The following is a 17,328-nucleotide window of genomic DNA, read 5'->3' as shown; positions in this document are numbered from 1 at the left end:
AGCCGCTATCATATGTGCACGTAACCATCCTAAGTCTACTGATTAATCAAAAGTAGCCTGTCTTTCTCTGTCCTTTAAAGTAAGTGTAGATCAAATTTCATAGCGATCTACGAGTTTTAAGCCGTTAAAACATTAATAGATAGCAAATAAACAAATAACTCACTTTCATATTTACAATATTAGTAAAGATGAAATAAATTCTCTAGCCCTCTGACAAAATAATTATAAAATATCAATTTCTTACATTTATGCAACTGCAACTCACCGCTTCTTTCTACTGGTTAGGTTAATATTTCAAATAATAATACAAATTAAGGGTCTTTTTTTTAATGAGTGAAAATGGAATGGTAAATCAGTGTACGTTGGCGGAGTACCAGTGAAGTGTGACAGGTGAAGATAAAGGCAGGTCAGTTGGCCCATAGTGACCAATTGAACAAGAATTAACCATTATGGTTTCCAGGGAGAACCGCGTGGAGGTCGATCTGATAGGGTGTATTGCTAGCAATGGGGCTGTTAAATCTTATTACTAACAATCCCTTTCCCCCCAAATTAAGGGTCGGTAACGCGCGCGTGACATTTCTGGTATAATAGGCGTCCATAGACTACAGGTAAAGAGGTTACCGTTCATCATCAGCCAGGCCGTATGCTTGGTTGCCGCCGTAGTTGTATAAAAAATAAAAACTGTACATACTTATAATACTGATTTTTTTTACTTTCTTTTTCAGTTCTTGAGGTTGTTGAAGTAATACAGACGGACTACAGATGCTGTTTTTAAATTGGTATGTTAAATATTATAACTTGTTCGCACTTTTCTAAGGTGTGGGACTCTCCGACGAAAATTAAGTAACGTTATATATGTACCTATCTATAATCTAAACCTGTTATAAGTTCAAAGTTGAAACTAGTTTTTATAAGAAGGATATTTAGCAATGGGTAACACTTAACTAAAAAGAATAAACGAATCATCTAAGTTTATATAAAAAGAGTATTTGATAACGTCCCATATTTCTAGGTCAAGGTCAATTAAAATTAAATTAAATAATTTATAAAATAAAATCAGCGACCTTTATAGCACTCTGGTAAGTACGTTGTTTTCCATAAATGAGATACTCAGTTCGATTTAATGCTTGGTCAATATATAACTATATATATAGAATAGGCTACCCCTTATTCCCGTGGATGTCGTAACAGGCGACTAAGAGAACAATAGTCGAGAGATGTACAGCAGCAGCATCCTTCTTAAAAGATCACAGCCTAACTGCAGTTGCTAGCCTGCCTACCAAGCGTGGCAACTACGTTTATCGATCAATTATCAATTTATAATACCAGAAATACTTCGCGTCTTTACTCGCGTGAATTATTAATAGATGTACCCTATACCTTAATCTAGAATATGATATATCTAAAAATAACACATAAGTTCATTCAAATCCTTACAGTCATTAAAGGGTAAGTGAATAACAAACATTCAATATTTATAACATTACTAGAATAATATTACAAAGTAATAGATTCGTGTGAAATTCCATGTTTACACCATAAGAATTAATAAAAAATAATATTTATTCTTATGTTTATACTTTGAACATTGTAAACACGCAATAAATTTTGTTTTTGTTAGTACACTTTGAATGTTTAATAAACATTAAACACGCTCCTAGCGCCCAAAATACAGGTGTGACCTGGTTGGTTTGAGGACTAATTCAAATATAACTCTGTTCCAATTTCACTTGACGTGGTGTTTTTTTTTTTAGTTTTGTACTTAATGGATGTTTTTTTTTTCATATTTATATTTAACATAAGAGATAAAACATATTCATTTCTAGTAGTGTTATTAATTCTTTCGTATATCTGGTAGTCACTTTCCACTTTTGCTTTGTTTTATCTAATTAAACATTATGGAATTGAAAATAATCTATAAAGGGACAGAATGTTGCGTACACGCATTATATAGGAGCATATGTTATAATAGGTATCTATCTACACTGCGGTTAGACAGGCGTTAGGTCGAGGTTGGCTGTCTACCAAATATCCCGCACGAATTACGAAATACTTCTACGAGTAGTTCCGTACTACGTGATCTGAATCCGATCTTCGCTGTACTTGAAGATATATTTTTAGGTATTTTATTTATTTACTGGCGGATTACAGCAGATTCGCCCGCGCGGTATCCGTTATCACTCATATCGGAGGAAATGTCGAAATACGCCTTTCTCCTACGTCATAAAAAAAAAGTATTTTAAATATTTCGAATTTCGAACACACGTTAGCTATAAGTACCCTACGTTCCTTTTTACAAGAAGGCACTTTATAGTGCTTTTTAGATTTTCGCGGTTGCCTTTACACTTCATATGCATAATTGACGAAATTTTACTAAGAACATTTATCTGGATAAAGCGCTAAAACAAATAAATATTGACAAGAACCCGTTGTAAAAACGCGCAGTGTCATTTGAGGCAGGCAGCAGCGTCCCTTTTTAAACATCATCAAAGCTTAACTGCGGTTGACAAGTGTGGCAACTATTAGCGAAACCTCCCAATAAATGGAAGCCTATATTAAGCAGTGGACAGTTATCGGCTAATATAATGATGATTATGAAATAAGTACGAACTGCCTCTTTTAAGGGAATAAAAGAAGTATAGACTTTCCAAGTAGGTATGTTGTAAAATAATATTATGTATTTTTATAATATAAGTTTTAATTGTTTTTAATTACGAAAATACAAATCTTTTATGTTTTTGTATTTAGAATAAACGTATAGTTTTTGCGGTGACTTAAAAAATGAACATAAGTGTGAGCAGTGTACGCGCAAGTCTCGATCGCGCTTGACTCGTTACCGCCATATGGTCAATGGCCCTCAATATTCATATATGTACAGCCTACCGCTGTACCGACGAGATACCATGTTCGACCACAAAGTGTTACAACTTCAATAAAATTATTGTACAATTGTGAACTTGTCAAAAAAGTTCAAATTATTAACGTGTCGTGACTTGTGACCTCAATAACGAGAAGGTTTATACGTGTCTTTATAAAATAAAGTTGAAAAAATAACCGTTTTATAGATGTTTTCTTTTTCCTTCATTATAACTTCATTAAATATGAAGGTAATATAATATAGATATCTCAATAGGAGTACTGTCAATCCTTGTCTTTACGCCAGAACTAAATAAAATAAATTAAAATTAAATTTACAAAATTAATAAAGTGAATTAAAATTAAATTATAAAGTAAGAAACTACCTTATAGGTTCATGTTTGTTTTTTTAAAGCTCAAAGTCATAAGTAAAAAGAAATAAAACATACTTCATCTCGTCGCCAAATTAAATGTGAGGTCACTATAAAAGTACCTATCGTCAGTCCCTGTCTTGAGAGACGTTTGAGAAACTTTAGAATTCACGATGTTATGAAGAGTTTTAATAGTTTAGGATTTTTACAAAAAAACAAATAGTATTAAATTACTCTAGGGCAAACATAGCAATAAATCCTGTCGAATTCAAAAAGAGTCATTAAAATAGCCTAGCTAAGAAATTGCATACCGACATACAGAAATACAATCTAATTGTGGACGTTCTCCTTCGTAAAATAACATTAATCATCGTTCATATGAAGTTACAAACAATAATAAAATCTTGAATACTATAAAACTGTTTAAAAAATTAATTAAACATGATAAAAATCAATGACTCATTTAACGCACTAATTCTGAGAAAATACTAGCCAATTTTTTATCATTGAATAAATAATATGGTGCAATAAATTGTAAAAAGTACAGGCAATTAAAATAAAAATTTATAGGTAAATAATGTTTCTTATTAAAATGTAAAAGTGCTCACATGTAATTCGCAATAAATTATAAATTAACTCGTTTAAAATATGATACAAAACAGCAGTAAATATAAGTAAGTACGTTGAGAGAAAACAGTGGCGTTTCAATCCGAGTAGGTACATGTTTTTTATGTGAATTAACCTTTTTTAAACTGCATATTTTTCATGTTATCAGACGTAGTCATCGAAGTGAATATCGCCGATAATTGGACGCTCGGATAGGTTATTGCTGCAAAAGAAATTGTAACCGTTGTTCAATATTAGTGTTGCCAACTCTACTTATCTATGTGAGACATCCGAGTTATAGTTGCTAAGGTAGATTGTTTGTTTAATAAATTAAGACATTAATGCGCCAAGAAGTAAGAAACGCAATCATTTCCACATTTATAATATTAGCACAAAATATTATTAGTAAAAGATATATATATATATATATATATATATATATATATATATATATATATTTATTGCTATGAAGACGCGGCATAGAATAGGCTACCCCTTCCTTTCGCGTGGGTGTCGTAAAAGGCGACTTAGGAAACTTAATTGTCGAGAGATGGGCAGTAATGTCCATCTTAAAACGTCACCGAAACCTAACTGCGGTTGTCCATCCGCCTGCCAAGCGTGGTACTTATAAAACTCTTCTTATGGGGTAAGCATATATTCAGCAATGTTTATTAGGTAGGTTACTTACTATAATAAATTGCTCTTTCATCAATCTCAAGAGTTTTCTAGAGTTAGATTAATTATATAAGAAAATGGACTTTTCGATAACATATGAATATCATAAATTACGAATTTGTACGGGTTATTTGCAAAAGAGAATAACATTAGAAGCAAACACCATTAGGGCAACCGGTTTTTACGTTACTAACATTGATTACAAGTTCACTATATTACATACTGTCGACTTTGCGAAAACTTTTCATTAGATTTTTTAGGGGAGAGAAGGGCGGAGAAGGAGAGGAGAGAATAGTACTGAATAAATAAATATTTATAGGAATTTTTATTTATGTATTATTGATTGCATTATAAACTAAAGAGAAAAACTGCAGTTATTCCAATTCTAAACATATTTCTCATTACATTTCACTGCAAGTCCAGGAAAAAGCTCATCTATAGATAATAATATAGAGAGCTTATCCACCAAAACTGAAGTGCATATCTTATGTATATTTTGATTGTAAGAATAACCGGATTGAGTTACGTATATTTTATTCGAGAATGATCAACTAGTTTCGAGATCATCCGGGACCCTTAATTATGATTCTATCCATTAATCGTTAAAATATGTATATATTATATAGTATATCGCATTTCGTTTGTATAAATAAAAATAATGTATGAAAAGATTAAATTTTGAAAATCCGTGTACGCTGGAAAGAATGGTAACCCTAGCTTTGTATACATATTAAGGCAGCAGCTACTAACAATTATTACGATCTCATTGTCGATTTATAGCTTCTATTTTTACTTGTTAAAAACTGGTTCATTTTTGTTGACTAAGTCTATTATTATTACTACACTGCAATTACATTATAAACACGTAGCAAGAGATTATTTTAATACGGCATATTTTATTTTGAAAGTAACTGACAAAGTGCTTATTATTTAAACATACGATTATCTATGCTATGTATGTATTATATACAATTAATTTATATAAATTAAAACTAAATTCTGTTGGAATTATTTGTTTATGTTTTTTAATGGTTTTTAGGAAGTGGATGTCAAAAATTTTAAATTTAAACGAGAGATCTGTCGAGTCGACTAGTTATTTTAATAATCGTTTAGAAACTGTTTTAACAAGAACATATTTTTGTTAAATTTATAAATAAAATGAGATATAATATAATAAATTTTTGTACTATTCACATTAATATTACGAATCTACCGCCCAGTAACAGAAACACAGCTGTTACTTTTTATTGACCCATATTATAATTTCCATGACTAAATTATGTAACATTGATAGATATTAAGATCAATTCTGAAGCGCCATTTCTCTATACTAAACTCTAAAATTGAAATTTCAATTTGATATCACGGAGAAATCTTTATTCTAAGGGCCAATATGAACTAAATTTCTAATAGATTTAAGTCAAAATTTTATAACTAAATTTAATTTACAATAGTCTATAAAACAATAATTTGGCGAAACTACCAAATTAAAATATAGAGTTAAGAGATAAGTTTAGAGAGAAATGGCGAATCAAAATCGAGTCCACCGATAACAATTTGTATAAACAAAAAACCGATCTCAACCGTGTTTAATTTTATATTAACCATTGCCTCTTTGAAGTCGCTTAAAACTATAGGATAGTATCAAATGGGTATTTGTTGCCTCTATCAGAATATTAGTTTTAATTTATGTAAAGTATATAGAATAGTACCTATCCAATATCTTTAGATAGGAAAAGCCATTTCCATCGTTGAAAATCTGCATCTATATTCAATACAATCAAACTACTGCGTATGATAGGTGATGTAATTGAAGCGTTAGATTATCAAGTTTAAAGTACGCTAACTAGATGCTATAGGTATGCGTGAGTATTGCGAAATACTCTAACGATCAATCATCAATCGTGATATCTTTCAACAATGCAGTCGTGCATCTATAGTTACATTTACATCTGATAGTACAATGTTAACTTTCATTTTTCAATTGACTTTAAAAAAGGAACGTATTTTAAATTTGTTTGTATTTGTGCAAAGATTAAGAATAAAAACCTACTTGCGCATTACTTTTTTTTAATTTTTTTGTGAATGAAAATTATCCAGCCAGGATTTGGTATTTTGTTTATCTATTATTGTTTTACATATAAATCACATCGATCGCCTGGCCCTCAAATTAGGATTAGGAATCATGTGTCCTCCATCCTTACATACATCTCTTGCTTCCTGTACTTTCATAGCTAGTCTCATGCAAGCACGTCGGTTCCGGTGATTCTTGAATCCGCCTTCCGAAAGAACGTAATCTGCCTCGTTAATAGATACATTAATTATATAAACATACTAAACTATCTAATATGTTCACTGTTTGACAACTTTTATGTTATGTATCTAAATTATTCCAATTTTCAATGCTAATAAAATTCAAACTGTACTTGCTAGAAATAATAACACCTTAATAACTATATACATAAGGTTCAAGTTGAAGTACGGTTTTAGCGTATTAGGTAGTATTATTGATCCGTTATCGGCTTTTTGAATGCACAAAACATTAAAAATGAAGTTTAGAAACTTCAATGATTACTAATTACAATGTACAAGCGAAAGTATCTCGGCCAAAACGAAGTGAGTTAATAGAGGGTTCCGTATAATGACAGGAGATGCGGTGGATAGGTGTGCAGATAGTAAACCCCGTTACTTTACAGAGAAAGCCTTAATGTCCCCTGTACGCGTACAATCGCTCGAAACCGCTAGATATTTTGCTATTATATAATTCTGCCAGTTGCAAAATACATGTATGATGGAAGTGCAATAACATAATAAGGATAGGCGTGTATAGAAATAAAGTACAATACACCAATGTAAGTCCAGGAAAACTTAATATTAATGCGTAAATTTTTTTTAATGGGAATTAATGGAATGGGATACCGCCTGAGCTATCGATGTATGCTGGCGGGGCACCAATGACGATAGGTGTTGATGAAAGCAAGTCAGTTGGGTCACAATGAGAAATTCATAAATAATTAATCAAGATCGTTTCCAGGGAACCGAGTGGCGAACGACCTAATATGATATATCCTATATTTCTATCAATGAAATGGTTAAATCCTCATCACTAATAATTCCTTCCCCTTCGAGAATAATAATTTTTTTTAATGGTAAATGTTACCTACACAGGCTATAAACTCTTATAATAGACTAGCTTTTACTTGAAACTTCGTTCACGTGATCGGGTTATGTTTACGGATGAAAAATATTCTACGTTTAAAAATATGTAGGCTATTTTACTACACGTTATGTGATAAAGAACCATCCAATATAGTATTTGTATTGTTATGTTTATTTCATTCGGTTAAGCCGTTACAGCACTAAAAAACATACAAACAAATTCACTTTTAAGTTTGTAAAATTGATAAGGATTCCTACTCTGTTGCAGTACACTATTATTTCAATAACCAATGTAGTAACACAATTGCAGCTTATCTTAACTAGCGTAGATAACTTCTAGACTCTACCTTTGGGCACGAAATAGAGCCAGCTAGAATGTCTACCACAGTATAGATAGAAAAGTCATTGGTTATTTAACTTAACCAGAGGGAGACTTTATACAAAAGTCGATTGCTTGGGTACCTCTGTCCCATTCGTGTTTCTACCGTGAAGCAGTTGTGTTCGCATTGCTGTGTTTCGGTTTGAAGGGTGGGATATGGCGTGAATTTACTGGGTACAGAGGAACAACACCTGACTCCTCAGGAATGGCTATATTGAATAACGCATGGGGGGGTATCATGGGCGAAACAGTATACTCTGTTATGTCCATGGTACTGCTTATGTCTATAGACGACGGTTACCACTTTCCATCAGGTGGGCCTTCAGCTTGTTTGCCATTCTAAGTTGTATAAAAAAAACTTAGAATTTGCGGAAATGATATATAACCAAAATGGCCTATATTTTTTATACTTGCTGATAATGTAGCTTTCTTTAGGTGTAATAATTTTTAAAATCGGTTGAGTAGTTTTTGGGTTGTACCATTAAAAACGAGCAATTAAACGTTTCCTCTTTAATAAATAAAAGTATAGATGAAATTTCTTTAAAATGTAATTGTGCATTATTCTAAAAATAACCTTATATACAAATATAGAATACTGCAACACACATTAAACATATACAATTCTTATATATTTTTTACAGAAAATTAATAGGTAGATTAGTAGCTAATGAATTGACAAGCACATATTGCCACTAACAAACAAAAATACTAATATTATAAATGTGAAAGTGACTTTGTTTATTTATTACCTTATACCACTTTAACGGTTTAATCAATAGCTCTGAAATTTGGTAGACACGTACTATATGGAATTGGAGAAGGATGTAGGTTACTTTTTATCTCAGTCAATAAATATATCCCAGTCATGCTAACGAATTCGCGATAAAAGGTAGCTAAAGTAGCGACGTGATGAGCCGGGTTGTTGGGCTCACTGCAATATGGTTGAACACACGATAGCTGGCTCATTTTTACTTCACTCGTTAACGGGTGCTTCTAGTAGGGACAGGTTCGTTCAAGAATACTGTGATTGATTATAACCTTGTAGCCTTGTTTTACTTTCTATCTTTTTATCAATTAAAAAAAATTTTGTTTTATTTTGTAAAATGTTAACATTTTACAAAATAAAACAAAATTTTTTTTATTATTTTATTTTATTTAAATTTCTTTTATTTTAAAAAAGCAACAGGTGTGTTTCTTACCCGCTCTTCTCAGGTGAAATTGTAGTTTGAACTAGAAGATAGATTCATAAAATAATGACATTTCAAAAATACTTATCATTAAGTTTACGTGATTAAAAAAAATATTTTTATTATTTAATAATATAAATTAATTTTATACAATTAAATTATACTATATAATAATAATATACTATTACTAATAGACTAGCAAACGCTGGTTTTGTTTGTTACCGCCTCCGCGGCTCAATTTATTTCTATCGTAATAAAAGAAGACCCAATATTTCAAGTCAAAGAAAATAATACACATCATATATGTTATTGTATCGATGTATCGATATTAACTGCAAAATCAACTAAGAAAGTTCGATATAATACCCTCTATAAACAAAAGCCATCGCTTGTTTATTTTAGTCATAAAATTAACTGGCCGCTCCATGGTAGAATTACTGGATTATGTTGCGGAGCCGATAACTTCGACATGTTCCTTTATTACAGTCAATTTAAGGCATATACATACTAGCAGTGTCTGCAACTTTGTTCGCGTGTACTGTAAAACACTTCCATCATATATTAACTTTATACAGCATTTGTTATGACCTTTATTTTTTACGCCATAGAGTTTTGTTTACGCCATTTGCAGAAACGTCTCTACTGAACTGGATTGCTTTGAAAGTTGCCAACGAAGGTTTTATACTTTTCTACCCTAAAAACAACCTAACTCATTTGGGAGCTAATTTTCAAAATATTAATGGTCTATTATGTTCACCCATATAAAAGTAATAAATATAATATAAAAGGTAAAAAATATAATGTACCCATTATGAAAATATCTCACAATCACTTTTACTTTAAATATACAGACACACAAAAAGACAAAAATTTGAAAGGTTGTTTTCGGCATAATATCACATGTCTTAGGTACCAATTAATTGTATATTTAATTATGTTTAATGATTTGGAAACAAATATTGAACTTATTTATTTACTTTCGTAATCAGTCTTTCGACTGTACATAGTTAATTAATGTTTGATGATAGACGTGATTGAAAGATACGCACACTTAGTTAGTATCTACTAAGAATTATCTAAGTGCTGGGTATCTGTAATGGGTAATATAATAGTAAAATTACATTATATGTAGATTACAAATAATTTAATAAAAATCTTTTAAATATAATATTTTGTACGCCTATACTTCTTCGAGATAAAAAGGTTTTATAACGAATTTTATATGGTCAAAGTTAATAAAAAGTAATTATACAGTTGTACTCCTAATAAAAAACTCACCCAATGTAAAATTCTCATCGGTAAACTTATTTACTATTTTTAAGTTAGATCAGATTTTTTATTTAGGGAAACAAGTTAAACACATGAAATAACCACAAATTTTACAAACTATTTAAGAAAAAATATCTTTCTCTTTGGGGTCATGAAGGAATTTTCTAAGAAAATAAGTGAATAATAATATCCTAAGATAAATAAGTGTTCATTGTTATTTTTTTTTTCTTTGTTTTTTTTTTTTTAATAAAATTTTATTAAATCGCATTTTGCTATACTTAAGTCCATTTTGTATTAAGAATTCTATATTACCTAAGTTATTTGTTTATTTCATAATAGTAAATAATATTTATTGTTTGTATTGTGAATTATTTTATTATTTATTTAATTAAACGTTATATTTGTACTCCATGAACAATGATCATTAGGAAGTATCCTAATGTGTTAGTAATTGTCGAGTACACGCACAACATACACTTATGAAGAACTAAACTATGTTTGACTCGTTAATTTTATTCATAATTACGCTCGATAAAAAGACAATGGGCAAGTCTGTACGCATATTCTAACGTAATCCTATTAATATTATAAATGGGAAAGTTTGTAATCATGGTTGAATTAATGGATATTTGTGACTCTTTCACGCAAAAACTACTTGATTTAAATAAAATTTTGTACACTCGTAGATTATATTCTAACTTAGCACATAGGATATTTTAGTTTATATTACTTAGTACTTACTTACTGATTTACGCAGTCAAAATCACAGGATATAGCTAGTAGAAAATATTACCGTCGAAAGCTTTAATTTATACAAAACAAATTATAAAAGATAACGATTACCTACTACCAATCAAAGTATATTATTAGTTGATTTACAAGTAATCTATTACATTTATGACGTCAGAAAAAAATATTTTTAATAATATGCATAAATAAAAACTATTAAAAATCGGACATTTTAATAATTTCTACATCATACAATTTAGAAAAATATAATTTCGAGAAACAGTAGCTCTTTTAGAATGTCTATCATGCTTTTGAATTATTGAGAATTATGCAGCGTTAAATGTTTCTCAGTTGCTGCCCACCAGCTAATTATACATACGTAATAATTACGACGCGTAATTCTACAGTTATAGAGGGCCAGCCGCACAATGTGTCAGTTTACTGTTGAAACAAAAAGCCCCTCCGTTTCTTGATTAAGCCGCTATGGGAACGGGCGAAAGTGGTCATGCATTTTTAACTGTTCGCCCCGATTATGAATTTTAAGATAAGAACGGTAAAAGTAAACTACAACTGTCTCCAGCGCTTAAGAACGTTGTACAAAGGTCTGGCAGCGTCAGCATTATTTGTCAAGTTTTAATTATTAAAGAATCTCCAATATTCTGAATGATTATTTTTTAATATTTGATAGTGATTTAACACATTAATCATTGAAGAAGTAGCATATAAAGATACCACAATTTATGCAACTATGTCATATTTTACATTTGAAATTAAAAACTAAAACAAAAAAAAATACGTTTTTAACTACTCAAATCAAATTTGATAGCGTAATTCTTACTGCATGATGTTAATCATATCAAGTGTTAACTGTAATTCTCCATCAGGCTTATTTTTATTAATCATTTGTAAATATGGAAAAAATTGACAATTGACATATAAATCAAACATAATATTATAATTATTACCTATGATTCTGCAGACTACGTTACGAACATTCAAAAATACTTTTGAGAACGGCGTACCGGCAAACCTATGTTTGTGTGAAGAACGGACGCTTTCGAATTCAAGAATCGTGACAAGACAACATGGATTTAGCAAAAAAAATCTGTCAATTGTCAATGGTCACTAAAATCGTGTATTTATATCCAAGTAACTAGCACAACCGGGTATTTTCTACTAGCATAAGTAATGAATCAGCTCTTTTTAAGGATTATTTACTTATATTCCGGTCGAGTCAACCGTGAGCCACTCCGAACGTTTTGATTTTTGACTTACACTTTCATTGTGAAACTCGAATGACTGAATTGCGGTTCCATATACAAGATATTGCTCCAGTGATAGTACTGTATAATCGCAGGTACCAGTATTTATCTGGTCTTTGTCACCAACTATAAAACAATGTTGGAGTAAGATTAGGTGGTTGTACTCTTAGTTAGATGTAAGCCGGGGGCAGGCACCGAAACGGTCTACAGTTAACATGTTATGTTTTAATGGCTGAATCTCGTTCCATCTACCCGCCAGACGGAACCGGGCGGCGAGATGACCATCTAGCTGTTTTGCCAACCGTTACCGTGACGTATAGCACAATTTCATTATGTAGTTCATTAACAAAGCTTAGTCATATGCGTTGTGTTTAACACTAGTATTTTATTACGTGTTTAACTATTTCAGCAGGTAATGAATTTTTAATTTTCAACCTGCAAATATTTTTGTCAATTGTGTAAGTATTTTTACGATATATGGTATACAAGTAAATGTTAATAAGTGTAAATTTGAAATATTTGTACTATTTTATTATATTATAATTAAAAAGAACAATGTTTTCTGCTAACTTTAAAAAGGAAAAGATTTTTAGTAGCGTTTTTTTTATGTTACCCAGTCCTTGCCAATTCTGAACCATACTAGATTGTTTTTTTTTTTTTTGATTTAGTTTGGTTTCTATGATATGACTGATTTTATCAAATCAACGTTTTTGTGAAATAAAATTTTATTATGAATTATGTCAAATGTCACTGTTTCATCTTATGAACTTATAACTAAACTGTATCGGAACATGGAATGTGATTTTGTATAAAGAGAGGATTATAAATATTTCGTATAAACAGTCATAAGGTATTACACTAACAATGTAAATATAAAATATGTTTAGATGTTGAGTGAAATTTGATACACAGACGAATATATACTTAGAGGTGGTGGAAATGGATCAGTAGCTACAATGAGAGGCATTTGAGAGATTTTTGTAATATAGGAAAAAACAGAGCAATCACGACGCGATGCCGGTGAAAGATATACAACAAAAAAAAAAAGTTTCTACAAAAAATGTAGCAAGGAGTTCGCTACAGACTCTTTATCTTCAATCACGCGGACAAAGCCGCAGGGTATAGCCAGTCAGTGACGATGATTAGCATTCCAATGATTACAAAAGTGAATGGGATACACAGACACACACTTGGTATTAGGTATGACGTTTCTATTGAGCGTCGATCGTGAAGAAAGAGTGAAAACGGTCCCGATGCCATTTCGCTTGTGTTTTTCATATGGCAGCGTCTAACGACGCCATTATTCTGCAGTTCTCAGTCGTATGTAGAAATAGAAAACTGATAATTAACCGATCGGATGCAAAAACTACGGGCGCGCATCGCCCTGTTACAACTGCAATGATCGTGCTAAATTAAAATGTTGATTACTAACAGTGCATGTTAAATAATTGTATTTACTAATAATAAGCTAATTTGTAATCTATTATTTGTATTTACAAACATAATTAGTATATTCAATATTATAATATAATAATAGATATTCATATGTACTTGTGTATAATACCAAGGAGTTATTTTATTATATGTACTTGTGTATAAGACCAAGGACTTATTTTATTTTTATATATGAAGAGATGGTATGAATATTAGTATTACATGATTCTTTTTTATTTGTAACTGAAATAATTAGATGGATTAAATTACATATCTATATTTTAGTCGGGGATGCTCGACTCGAAGACGATTATTTTTAGAAACTGCGAATCGCCTCGATTATTAATTTACAACAAAATAACTTTTATTTATAATAAGTCTATTGAATATCTAAAACAATAATTAAGTTAATTTAGACATAAAAACAGTAAATATCTATCAGTAAAAACAATCGGTCAGATCAATTCAGAAATTATTTCTTTTTAAATTGCTTTGTTAGATACAAAGTTGGGTCGTGTAATCACATTGTTATTTTTTAATGACCATTAGTGTTATTTTAGTTACTATTTATATAAGGCAACAAAGAAGATAAATTAAATTCAAAATCCAATGATATTATTTATTCAAGTACCTGTTCTACTTTCTAAAGTGCATGGCAATATAAAAAATATATTTGAGTTCCCATGATAAAATACATAAACTAAATTTATTTTTTTCCTTCCCCAAGGAAAATTATTTACTATAATAACAGACGATGGGAGTCAACTCGATCATCGATAAATTCGATATTATACAATCGGTATTCGTTTCACTGCTGTGTGTGTATATATACATACACATACATATTAATATGACTCACGCAACTTTGAAGTGATACTGTTTGCGTGACTGTTGGCTCATTCAATACAACAGAACCTAACATGTTCGTTTATACAACTGCTTTCATAATTCATTTAAGACAACGTTATTGACTATCGGTATCATATTTTTAACCGACATCAAAAAGGAGGTAGTTCTCAATTGGATGGTATTCGATTTTGCGTGTACGTTATGCTATCTTCATCAATTGTGAATTTATTTTGATGATTTTTTTTCCCCATAAGGGTTTACCTTTTACATTAACTTCACTTCTATATCAGTCCAATGTTAATTTAGTCAAAATTAAATTTATTCTGACAAGATTACATTATTTACTATACATGTCCGTAATTTAACGGATATTAAAAATAAAGTATAAGATATGAAATCTATTTCATACGAAAATAATAGAAACTCCACGAATACAAGTCGCGGAGCCACTCTATTCTTGTCCATCATAGGATGTATTTTTCTTCTATATTCAAAGTGCAAAGTTCAAAGACCCCGCGGTACTACTGATTATATAAAATGAATGCAAGACTTAAATTACGTATTGTTGATCTCGGCAATCATAATCAGATCTCTAATGGAATGCAGTGAAAGAGTTACGTGGAATTCATGATCAAGATCACACTGGATGCATACCGATTGCACGGACTCGATTGAAAATCGACAAATTAGTGTCCGTGATTTCTAGAAATTAGTGATTGACTCGAATCACAAGTCCCAAGTGCTAATTAAGAGTCTGTCATGACTGTATCTGATGTTACATTCCGTAATAATTTTCTCCTGCGTTGCGGTGACCATGCTTTTATTAACAGGCTGTGGTTTGAGACATGCGACAATCTAGTGTGAGCCGAATTAATACAAATTGTGGTTCCGTACGGATATTGTTGAATTTTTTTACTAGATGTTTTCAATAAAAGTTTGATTTCTTTAGAAATAATCAATAAGATAATTTTTAGTTGTAATAAAAATTAACCTAATTAAATAAACAAATACGTGTACATACGTGTATGTAATTGTGAATATAAATATTGTAGATGTGTAGTAAAAAAAATACTTGAAAATATTTGAATGTATACTATTTACAGTGAGAATGTACCATGAGTTTTGCCTATCCATAAACATTCAACCTACTTTCTTGATTTTTTAACTATCATAATAAAAATTAATCCTTGAATGGAAACATATTTGTACTGTATCCATATAAGGAATCATCTTTGTGCCTTATAAGTAAACAAGTTCTTAATACATGAGTTCGCGTTGCAAGCTGAATGGGGGGACGAGTGAACTCGCTCGGTGGTAGCCGACAACCTCGCCATTTAAGATTTAAATATTCCATAAAAAATTATTGAATTGGGGACACATTAGTGCAACCTCGTGCTCTTTATTTTGAATGCCGCAAGTTCACTCGTACTTGATGTTTATGTTAATGAAATTCGCAAATTTAACGAGCGTTGAGCGGAGACAGTGAGATCATCCCTCGATATGTTAAGAAAAACAAATGTGAGAAGTGTGAGTTGTGTCGGGAGCGCATTCCTGTAGATAGAGGTGGCAGCGGCAGGCGCAGGAGAGGTGACGGCGCGCCGCCCGCTCTCGCCCCGGCGCCCATGCGCCCACGCACGCACCAGAATAGCCTCACTATCTCGCTCGCGGAGGAAAAGCGCTATGCACAAATAAAGTTACGCATCAGGAAACCAAAGACACTCGCTTGCCGAACGTCGCTCGAGCCGCTTCGCCGGCAACATAACGATGAACTTCGATACATGAGTAATGATGATTTTCAGGCACAGGAGCATTCGCTTAGCAATTCCATGTTATAATACGATTAGTGTGTAGTAGTGTGAGTGGTGTGGTGCAACGGTGTGAGTGGACAAGTAAAAGGCTCCTACCTTGTTGTTGTGTGAGCATCTGCCGGGTGTAGTGGTGCTCGGTGCGCTGGACGCGCTCCTGCTGCTGCACGATCTGCTCATGCCTCTCGGAGTGCTGCTGCACCCGCTGCTCGGACCGCTGCTCGGACCGCTGCTCGGACCGCTGCTCGGACCGCTGCTCCGACCACCTCGACTGCTTCTCCATCACGCCGCCACCGCAGCACAACGCACAAAAAAACTCTCACTCGACGCTACTAGTCCTTATCGTACGATAAACGTCGCTTCGGCGCTCGCCCGATTCTAAATAAATACGCCACTGCGAAAAACTTATACTAGTCCACGGGTTCATTTAGCAGAAGTTAAGTCATTATAACCCAAGTCCAACAACCAAGACGTCGGTCGATTGCGAATAGTTAGCGGATAGTGCGATGCTGATGTCGCGCGCGCTGCGCCGGCGCTGCTCGCTCGGTGGCGGCGGGGGGCGGCGCGACCGAAATACGCGGTTATTTCGAGACGAGCGCACTCCCGCGTGCCCTCCTCCACGCGCCCCACTCCCGCGCAGCACGCCAGCAGCCGCTATTCGCGCCCTGTCGCCTCCCCGCGACCCGCAAATTTTGCATGCGCTATGCACAGGTTCCAGAAGCTGTTTGTGCATTCCTTTCCACCAAG

At 32.4% G+C, this 17,328-nt stretch overlaps 1 protein-coding gene across 13 annotated transcripts in view; it reads right to left on the bottom strand.

Annotated features, from left to right (window-relative positions):
• LOC113518820 (titin) overlaps positions 1–17,128 on the bottom strand; it is a 121,907-nt gene extending 104,779 nt beyond the window's left edge. For 5 of the 13 annotated variants that reach the window (XM_052895390.1, XM_052895392.1, XM_052895393.1 and 2 more), the window contains exon 1: positions 16,681–17,128. In XM_052895390.1, the coding sequence (XP_052751350.1) occupies positions 16,681–16,864 (184 nt within the window). In that variant the 5' untranslated portion in view covers positions 16,865–17,128. The remainder of the gene's footprint in view (positions 1–16,680) is intronic. The other 8 variants (XM_052895395.1, XM_052895396.1, XM_052895397.1 and 5 more) reach the window with 5 other exon arrangements.
• Positions 17,129–17,328: the final 200 nt, after the last annotated feature.

This window comes from Galleria mellonella, unplaced genomic scaffold (assembly GCF_026898425.1).
Source record: "Galleria mellonella isolate WM207_F2 unplaced genomic scaffold, CSIRO_AGI_GalMel_v1 utg28, whole genome shotgun sequence".
Taxonomy (NCBI): Eukaryota; Metazoa; Arthropoda; class Insecta; order Lepidoptera; family Pyralidae; genus Galleria; species Galleria mellonella.
The sequence above is the reverse complement of the archived record's forward strand: the minus strand, read 5'-3'. Positions and strand labels throughout refer to the sequence as shown.